At 37.6% G+C, this 10,574-nt stretch overlaps 1 protein-coding gene across 4 annotated transcripts in view; it reads right to left on the bottom strand.

Moving 5' to 3' along the window:
* LOC131702967 (P2X purinoceptor 4-like) overlaps positions 1-2,920 on the bottom strand; it is a 33,892-nt gene extending 30,972 nt beyond the window's left edge. For 3 of the 4 annotated variants that reach the window (XR_009309626.1, XM_059005822.1, XM_059005820.1), the window contains exon 1: positions 2,674-2,920. Coding sequence is in view for 3 of the 4 variants with exons in the window: in XM_059005822.1 (XP_058861805.1) it covers positions 2,674-2,789 (116 nt within the window). In the remaining variant the exon portion in view is untranslated. The remainder of the gene's footprint in view (positions 1-2,673) is intronic. The other variant, XM_059005824.1, reaches the window with a different exon arrangement.
* Positions 2,921-10,574: the final 7,654 nt, after the last annotated feature.

A 10,574-nucleotide genomic window follows, 5' to 3' on the forward strand; every position in this document is an offset into this window, starting at 1 on the left:
ACATTGAAAATGGATAATTGCAAAGCATATGTCATGGTTTATTTAGATTTCCAGAAAGCTATTGACAAAGTCCCGCATAAAAGATTAATTCTCAAACTGAACACAGTAGGGATTCAAGGAAATGCATGCACATGGATTAGGGAGTGGTTAACATGTAGAAAACAGAAAGTACTGATTAGAGGAGAAACCTCAAAATGGAGTGAGTTAACCAGCGGTGTACCACAGGGATCAGTATTAGGTCCTCTGCTCTTCCTAATCTACATTAATGATTTAGATTCTGGTATAGTAAGCAAACTTGTTAAATTTACAAACATTACAAAAATAGGAGGAGTGGCAAACACTGTTGCAGCAGCAAAGGTCATTCAAAATGATCTAGACAGCATTCAGAACTAGGCAGACTCATGGCAAATTACATTTATTAGAGAAAAGTGTAAAGTATTGCATGCAGGCAATACAAATGTGCATTATAAATATCATATGGGAGATACTGAATTTGATGAAGTGAACTATGAAAAAGACCTAGGAGTTTATGTTGACTCAGAAATGTCTTCATCTAGACAATGTGGGGAAGCTATAAAAAAGGCCAACAAGATGCTCTGATATATTGTGACAAGTGTTGAATTTAAATCAAGGGAAGTAATGTTAAAACTTTACAATGCATTAGTAAGACCTCACCTAGAATATTGTGTTCAGTTCTGGTCACCTCGTTACAAAAAGGATATTGTTGCTCTAGAAAGAGTGCAAAGAAGAGCAACCAGAATTATCCCGGGTTTAAAAGGCATGTTGTATGCAGACAGGCTAAAAGAATTGAATCTATTCAGTCTTGAACAAAGAAGACTACCCAGCGATCTGATTCAAACATTCAAAATCCTAAAAGGTATAGACAATGTCAACCCAGGGGACTTCTTTGACCTGAAAAAAGAAACAAGGACCAGGGGTCACAAATGGAGATTAGATAAGGGGCATTCAGAACAGAAAATAGGAGGCACTTTTTTACACAGAGAATTGTGAGGGTCTGGAACCAACTCCCCAGTAATGTTGTTGAAGTTGACACCCTGGGATCCTTCAAGAAACTGCTTGATGAGATTCTGGGATCAATAAGCTACTAACAACCAAACGAGCAAGATGGGCTGAATGGCCTCCTCTCATTTGTAAACTTTCTTATGTTCTTATGTTCTTATGTTCTTAATCCTCTCCTGAGGTTCACTTTTTTCAGCCACTTGTTTCCTTTGATGCTTCACTTCATTTGCTTCAGGTTTCTGTTGTCTTTATCAAATCCCTTCAGTTTCTTCTGTACTGATGCCCTTCTGATTCCACAATGCATGAGTGTGGCTGTGTGCTATTTGTTAGAACAACAGCAGGTCTCCACATTCTCTCCTCCCTTACCCTCACTGTATCTCCTGGCTGAGGCTTCAGAAGTTTTGACCCTCGGTCGTAGTATTATTTTTTCTCGGTTTACTTTTAGCTTTTGTGTAACTCCTCTTGCTACTTGTGGTTGGAGCAGCTTCTGTGAAGAGGGGAGTCTGGTTTTTGTCCTTCGTCCCACAAGTAATTGAACTGTTGATGCCAAACCCTCCAGTAGTGTGTTGCGATAGTCCAGTAATGTAAGATGTGGATGTTGACAATCAGCTTCGGCTTTTCTTAACAATTCTTATTCTTTTTATTTGCATGGCTTTTTCAGCCTTTCCATTAGATTGAGGATATCTAGGCAATGCTGTACTATGCTTAAGCCCATACTCTTTGCTGAACTGTTGAAATCCTGCAGATGCATACTGTGGGCCATTGTCAGATATCACTTCATCTGGAATTCCATGTCTGCTGAACTGTTTGCAGTAGGTAATTACCATTGAGCTCTTGGCATTTGCCAGCTTGTTGATTTCAATGCAGTTTCAATATGGGAGGAGTCATACGAAAAAAAACACTCATTATCATATAATAGACGTATCCCACCAACTTAACACGACCATCATGACAGTAAAAATAAACACAATGAAGCGTTCTTACTTTTGTATAAGCCGCACGAAGACTAACTCGACTGTGCAGAATACTTTTTTTCTATGGGTAAATATCGTGACTTTCTTCCTAAGCATCGGGACGCGGGTCATTTGCTAGGAAATCGGGACTGTCCCGACCATATAGGGACTGTTGGCATGTATGCATGTATTATTTACCGAGTCTCACACATGTAGCCAATACAACAACTGTATTAGTACACACTCTGTCCCTACAAACTTGGAACTTAATAATTCTCTCCTTCGTTGTGGCCAGTCTCACTTTAAGACCTTCGTTTCAAAACAATGCAAATTCAGGGATCTGAACTATGCTACTTCAGCATAGAAGAAAAAAAAACGAATTTATTAATGATATTTCACAAAAAAAGAAGTGATGTAAATAAATGAATTGTATTATGTTGTGTGTTATTCTTAATACTACCACTACGACTATGACTACAACAACAACAACTACTACTACGACTACCACGAAGAAGAAGAAGAAGAAGAAGAAGAAGAAGAAGAAGAAGAAGAAGAAGAAGAAGAAGGTTAGTACTACTAATAGTAACAACAAGTACATTTTACCCGATATTTTACTAGAGGAAAGTCCTCAATTAAATATGTCCAATTTCTTTCAGAGCATTAGTGCTTTGTCAGTAGAAGTCTTTGACTTGTGACTCACCAGATCGATATGAAAATGATTCCGTGTATACTCCATTTCAGGCATGCCAGTTTTTTGCTTTTAATCTGCAAGTATTTAACTGTATTGTAGTACCTAATGGAATTCCACAGACCCATTGTGTGCCTGAAATTGTTTAAAGAAATAAAAATAAATATAGTGTTCTAAATTCTGTTCCTTAACACTGGCAGCAAGATACTCTTGTCACATGTACTACTAGCACCAGTGCTGCCTTTTCTAGTGCTCGACAGGGTTGCCAACTATTTTTACAAAAACTCACCAATTCTTCCTAAAAACCCGCCCAAACCCAACCCAAGCAGGAGCGTAAGTTGTGACATCACACTCACCTCTGATGTTCCCCAGTGTAACAAATAGCAACTACATTATTTGCAATTTCAACTTTTTGTGTTTTATGTGCTTAATTACCAGGGATCCTCGGAATCCGTTTGCTGCGGAATAAGTTGCTGTCGGAGAGTTTTTATTTGTACACTTGCAAAAACTATGAAGGCTTTTTTTGGTTGTTTGGTAACCATATCAATACACTTCTCATATATAATCATCATCGACACAGGCAATGCTTAAATTTAGTGAACATACTTGTTCAATAAAACTGCTTCTGGCGAACGAGGCACACTGTCAGTGTCACATTCATGCTGAAACGTAGCTGCAGTTTAGTTCAGTATCCAGCGCGTTTTTACTACTCAACAAGCTGTTTAAAGATGTTGGGGGCACTCAATTTTAGCCTTTTATTTTAATTGTGGAATAACGCTGATACGAATCATACGAAAAATCATTCCTTTTCTTTAATCAAGTAAAACCTTTGAGAACAAATTCTTATTTGCAATAACGCCTGTTACCAGACTGTGCCTTTTAGAAAGTGCTCCGTTTGTAGCCCAAGGTAATAATGAAATGTACATCATATGACAAATATTGATGCGTGTCATTGTTACAATGTTTAGCAACAGTGATGTAAACACTAATGGTTGTGTATCATACAGCTTAGTATTTTGCTTAGTCATATCGTAAATATTTTAAAACTACTCAAAATATAACCAAATAAAATACCCGCAAAAATGTCCAAAACTTCTCACGTGTGACGTCAGTAGAATACGCTATATGCGATATCACCATGTTAATTTTTAACCAATGAAAATGCAGCATTTGGTTTTGACAGGCGGCCTTAACCAATCAGGACCAGAAGTCCCGCCTCCCAGTTCCGGTCATGTGTTTGTAGTCTTTAAGCAATATCGGAAGTCCCACCCTCCCATCATGTCACGTGTATGTAGTTGTTAATGCACTTTTGGAATCCGTGTTCCATGATTGTAGTTTATCACATTAAAATAGCGAATTAAACAAAGGTTTGGGGTATTCATTTTTAATTTAAATGTATTTAGAGTGAAATGGGTAAACAGGAGAATACATTGTTTTGTTATATGTGTCATTTCAGAAAATAAAATAAGCTTTTTAGAAAAATAAAAATAAGTTTGAAAACAAGGGTATACAGTTTGTTCTATTCTTTATTTCAGAAAAAAAATGAGCAGTAAAATGGGTGAAAACAAAAAGGGTACGAAGTGCTGAAAAAATAAACGAGCTTGAAAACGAAGACAGTAAAATGTTAAAAACAAGTACATTACACAGAGAAGCGTGTCCGTTTAAAAATAAATAAATAAAATAAAGTGTTTTATAATGAACAACGATCCGATGCTGTATGTACAGAGCTAAATTGACCTATACAGAAGTAAAGCGACACAGGATGGTCTTAAACAGAGAAGCGTGTCTGTTGAAAAAAGACAAAATGTTTAAAATAAGGAACAACCTGTTTAAGAAATGTACATACTTAACCCAACACAAATAAATAAATACATAAATAAATAAATAAAATAAAATAATAATAATGTGAGACCCTGTATACATTGTTAACATTTAAAAAAACCTTCTTGCATTACTTATTTTACACAGCTGGATGTACAAGCATGTCTAAAACAGCAGGGTCGGCTTCTGAAATGTCTGTACCAAGTGTCTTGAGTTTAAAACAGGGGTGCCCAATCCTGGTCCTGGAGGGCCGATGTCCCTCCTGACTTTTGTTGCAACTGTGCCCAAAATTACTTAATTGGACCAATCAAGCCCTTATTAGAAGCTTAATTTGTCCAATTAATCAATTTAGTGTACAGTTTAAACAAAAACCAGGAGGGCATCGGCCCCCCAGGACCAGACTTGGGCACCCCTGCTTTAAAACCTTAAAATGTCAAATAAAAAATAAAAAAGAATACACACCTTGACTATCGGCTGCTGCTATGTTAGACTTGTTACAATGTATTTACATAAACTGAAGAAAAAAAAACAGTTTTAAAATAAGATGCTACAAACCTTTTCAGTGTCAGTGCTTGTCTGTATCTGAACAAACAGAGAGAATTGCGAGTGTGGCTGCAGTTCCCCCAGGGTGCTGAGGGCGTTGTGGAAGCGCCACGCCCCTTCCTGTCACGTGATTGTAGTTTTTACAGAAGTTTTACCTAGGTTCAGGGCCATGTGTGTAGTTTTAAAACAACAGTTTTAAAGTTTTCAAGTCAATTTTGATATAAAGAAAACAAATTGTTACCGTAAAACGGTAAATAAAACTAAAGTATAGAGATGTTGTTGTATTTTTTTTTAATTTATACAATTAAAATAAGGCATATGTTGACCCAGCTGTGCAGAAAGATCAGTTTGGGTCTCTCTTGGCAATGCTGAAGAGGCCTGTAGCTTATACAGAAGTATACAAAAAACACAAAAGTTTTCAAAAGTACAGATTGAAGGATTATCATCTGAACAAAACAGTCTTTAGGCACGTATTTAAACACTTTGAAACCAGGCGTTTATGCTGAAATGCACGGATCATGAATGTATATTTAAGTTTATTTATTTTAAAGCTTCAAAACGTCAAAACAATATGGTACAAACATTGACTATCAGCGGTCATATTTTAGACAATTTCCAACTTTGTTACAACGTATTTACTTAAAGCAAAAAATTGTTTTAAAATAAAATGTGATAAACTTCGGCTGTGTCTATTCTTGTGTGAGCATGGCAGACTGAGAGAGAATTGTACAAGCGACAGATCCCCCTCATGAGCGAGGGGCTGGGGATTGCACTGGCCTGTGGTGATAGGCTAGAGGCGATAAGTACAAGAGTCTGCTGTAATTCCTTTAGGTAGAATGAGAACAGTTTTAAAGAGGGGAATGGTAAACAATTTTAAAAAGTTAATAAAATGACATAGAACACTTCTCGTTACACAGCATGTCACTCCCGTTTTAAAGTTTTTCATACATAGGACTGCATTTACAGAAAACTGCACGAAAAACTATTCCATATATCCTGTTAAAAAGTGTGCAGAATAGTGGGGTGTCTGCATAAAGAAAATAAGTGTCAAATTGGTTAACAGACCAGTAAGCTTACACGATGCATAAACCAAATAGGGAGCATTTTTCAAGAGAAACAGAACGGTGGTTGCTGACATTGAGTAGCAATGGCAAAATGAACTAGAGATTAGAGATGTGCTGGTATTGAAACTTCAACGATGATTTTAGGTTACATTATAGCGTGTATAGCTGCGCTGTCTAAGGATGCAGGGCCTGGCCCTTTGACAAGCAAGACAGCTAAAGAAGTGGACAGCGCATTTCAAAGCCTACAACCTGCTGTGTCCTGCGGTGCTATCTAGAGGTTGTCCAGCCAGTTTCACAAGAGAATCGGCAATGCAATTTCGATGAACAGTTGTTGGGGAGTTCTTAGCACAGGGCACACACTGTAAAACTATTATCTTTTGTTGCCCTTACACTTCACACTGTGTGTGTGTGTGTGTGTGTGTGTGTGTGTGTGTGTGTGTGTGTGTGTGTGTGTGTGTGTGTGTGTGTGTGTGTGTGTGTGTGTGTGTGTGCGTGCGTGCGTGCGTGCGTGCGTGTGTGTGCTAGTTATATTTTTCCAAGCTACGGTGTTCAAGAGTTTTAGCCAAGATGAAAATAACTAAACTTTAGAGATGCTAGTTGGGCCCCTCTAGCTGGGATGGCTGTTCTTGAGAATGTCCAGTTTGTGACGGTCAGCTAAGAAAATGTGGTGTTTTAAGATGCCAAGGGGCCATCCGGTTTACATTATTGTCCTTTTAGAAACGGTTTTGTGTCAATGTTCTGCAACCAGCTACTGTGTAGTATTGAAACATGTGGTGCCAGTAATTCAGTTATGCAAACTGAAATCTTTAAAAAAAACAATAAATTAAAAAAAATATTCCAATTTAGTCATCAGAAAACATTGCTTACAAAACATTTACAATATTTACAAACAGGTACTTATCCACATCCTGTGAAACGGTTCGCTTGTACTGCGCTTCCACGTTACAGGACGGATCCGCTGCTTCTTGTTATTTATTTGCAACACACACATTGTTCGGGGTGTGTGAGCACACATTTTACATTCTGTGTGCGTGCATTTTGTCTACAAACACTCATATATCCAATATTTATATATAAAGAAAACACCAACAAATACTTTGAGCAGATGTTAAGCATTTTCTTTGCAGAGAATAATTTCTGAAGGTATCCTAAATTCACATTAAGGATTTTTTCTTGGTTACAAATTGACTTGTTAAAACAGAGTGTGTAAAAACAAGGGGGTGAGGGGCTCTTCTTTAACTTGTCATCTCTCGTGGCTATCTAACTTACACCTGCCCTATCTGGAGTGTAATGCAGTCACTTGATAACCACATTCTTCACAATACAGTATGCAGACTCTTTGACAGAGGGGCTCCTCCTCAAAGATCCTGAAAATAAAAAGCTAAAGTTTGAATGCACTGAAATGAAGGAACATAAATATCTCCCTGAGCTGGGAGGTAGTGCCACCGTTTCATTTTTACCAGGGGAATTCTAACACGACTGAAGTGAAATAGAGAAACTAGGTACCAATGTCACCTCCATAGTAAAACGTGCTTCATTTACATGATCAAATTGTATCTAATGCCCAGCTGTAAACACTATGCTGCGTGTGTCGAGATATTAGTTTAGTCCATCCTCTATGCCTACACACACTGGTCAGCTTTCAAACGCTGTAGCGTCCATGTGTTAACATGTCTGTCGATGCCTCTGACGTACATCGCACTCTTGAGATTATTAACACAAATATCCTGTGCAACACGAAGGAAAGTTCATTCCAAACACTTAACTGTTCATTCTTTATTATAAATGTAGGGATTTGTAAATATCTGTGAAAGATAAACTTGCCAGCGTCAGTGCCATACTGTCGCTGGAGGTGAAAAGCGCTCAGTGCTACTGGCGCTGGTGTGTAACACCTGTAACATGTTAAACCAGCGCTCAGTGCCGCACCGCCGCGGACCAGCAGACCATTGCAAGCTAGAAAGCCAATACAGAAAGTGCCACATGACAAGTGTTCGTGTGGTGTTTTAGCTTGCTGAAATCATCTTCTTTAGAAACTTTATTTTTATTTTTGAAGCCGCACATTGTAAGTGATATTCTGGAAGACGAGACTCCCTTTTCAAAGCACGTAGAAACAAGCAATCAGCAGCGACAGTGCTTCCCGGCAGCTTTTGTCGAAATTCTCTTTTTATATGTATTTTCTGTAAACATTAGTTTATGGATAATCTTGTTTGCTTTTAAACCAATTAAATTACATTATTTTTTACACATTATTTTTACATACACTTGCCCATTTATTCAGTTGGGTGTTATTTTTTTTTTACTGGAGCAATCTAGGTAAAGTATCTTGCTCAAGCAGCAGCGTTCCCCACCTGGGATTGAACCCACGACCCTCCGGTCAAGAGTGCAGAGCCCTTGTTTGTTTGTTTGTTTGTTTGTTTGTTTGTGTTGGGTTAAGTATGTACATTTTAAACAGGTTGTTCCTTATTTTAAACATTTTGTCTTTTTTAAATATACACACTGCTCTGTTTAAAGCCATCCTGTGTCGTTTCCTTCTGTGTCGCCGCAATATAGCTCTGGACATGCAACCTCTACACGTGTTAACAATTCACATTTCTCCCCTTTTAAAATTGTTTTTCATTTTTAAGTAACTGCATGGCAACCTTGTTTTTACCATTTATTGCAGAGATTCGCCGTTTGGTTCTGTACCGTTTCTTATCTTCGAACAGACGTACCAGCAACACCCTTCGCACATGCCCAGCGATGCTGCTAGCCAGTGCTGGGGTTCTCCTAGTTTCTTATCTTCGAGCGACGCCCTTAGCTCCTGCAGGGCACAGATTAGTGTACAGCAGTGTTCTCTTTCCCGCAGACACATTTAAGGTTTGTAGTATTTTATTTAAAAAAAATATATATATTCTTTAAGCAAATACATTGTAACAAAGTTGGAACTTGTGCTTAGGTCTAAAGCTATGTAAAATACGTTTTTTTAAAATGTTAACAATGTCTACAGGTTCTCACATCTTACTTTGTTTTATTTATTTATCTATCTATGTGGTAGTTAAGAAGTGTTTTAAACTGTTTAGCACGTTTTTAGTCTTTTTTCAACAGACACGGTTCTCTGTTCTCTGCAGGTTTTAACAATTCACATTTCTCTGTTTTTAAACGGTTTTTCATTTTTAAGCACATGCATTGTAAACTTGTTTTTAACATTTTACTGCTCATTTTATTTTCAAAACGTGCTTTATCTTTTCAACATTTTATACATTTTTGTTTTCCCTTTTTACTCATTTAATTTTTTCAACACTTGATACATTTTAGTTTTGACGGGAGGGTGGGACTTCTGGAATTGCTTAAAGACTACAAACACATGACCGGAACTGGGAGTCGGAACCTCTGGTCGATTCTGATTGGCTAGGGGACCTGTCAAAACCAAATGCTGCATTCTCATTGGTTAAAAATTAACATGGTGATAGCACATATAGCGTACACTACTAACATTATGTAAAATAATATAACATGCTGTTATTAATAAAGATAAATACAACTAATTTGTGTTCTATTTTTCTTGCCATCAGATTATGTAGTGTACATTTTGTAATTTGCATTTGCGTTATATATTATTGTGTCAATTGCTACAAACATTCAGAGTTATGTAGCCTACGCATCAAGCGCATGCTAGTATACTCTTAGAATAAAGAGTTCTATAACCTTTTAAGGTTCTTTGGCGTGCTTCATATATGGAACCCTAAAAGTGTCTATATAGAACCATTTCAGATGGTTCGTTTAACACCAGATACGCATGCCAGCGTCAGTGACACACTGTCGCTGGAGGTGAAAAGCGCTCAGTGCTACTGGCGCTGGTGTGTAACACCTGTAACATGTTAAACCAGCGCTCAGTGCCGCACCGCCGCGGACCAGCAGACCATTGCAAGCTAGCAAGCCAATATAGAAAGTGTCACATGACAAGTGTTCGTGTGGTGTTTTAGCTTGCTGAAATCATCTTCTTTAGAAACTTTATTCTTATTTTTGATGGCGCACATTGTAAGTGATATTCTGGAAGACGAGACTCCCTTTTCAAAGCGCGTAGAAACAAGCAATCAGCAGCGACAGTGCTTCCCGGCAGCTTTTGTCGAAATTCTATTTTTATATGTATTTTCTGTTAACATTAGTTTATGGATAATCTTTTTTGCTTTTAAACCAATTAAATTGTTCCAAAAAAAAAAACCAAAAAAGACTATTCTATAGTCCATTCATTTTAATTCCGTACATGGTCTTGTTGTACTAGTGCTCAAATATACACTCCCTTTTTTCTTTATATATTTACCCGAAACCTTGCTTAATATAATTTTAGGAAATGACATGTCAGCACTGTGCCTGCATCCAGAGCACGTCTGCCGATGAAAATAAAAATACGGCTAAAAACAAAACAGTATTCGGTTCAACAGAGACAGTCAGTAGCGTAAAAACAAACAAGCTAAATGCTCCGCGTCTGACTGTACAGTTTGACAT

Source organism: Acipenser ruthenus, chromosome 32 (assembly GCF_902713425.1).
Source record: "Acipenser ruthenus chromosome 32, fAciRut3.2 maternal haplotype, whole genome shotgun sequence".
Taxonomy (NCBI): domain Eukaryota; kingdom Metazoa; phylum Chordata; class Actinopteri; order Acipenseriformes; family Acipenseridae; genus Acipenser; species Acipenser ruthenus.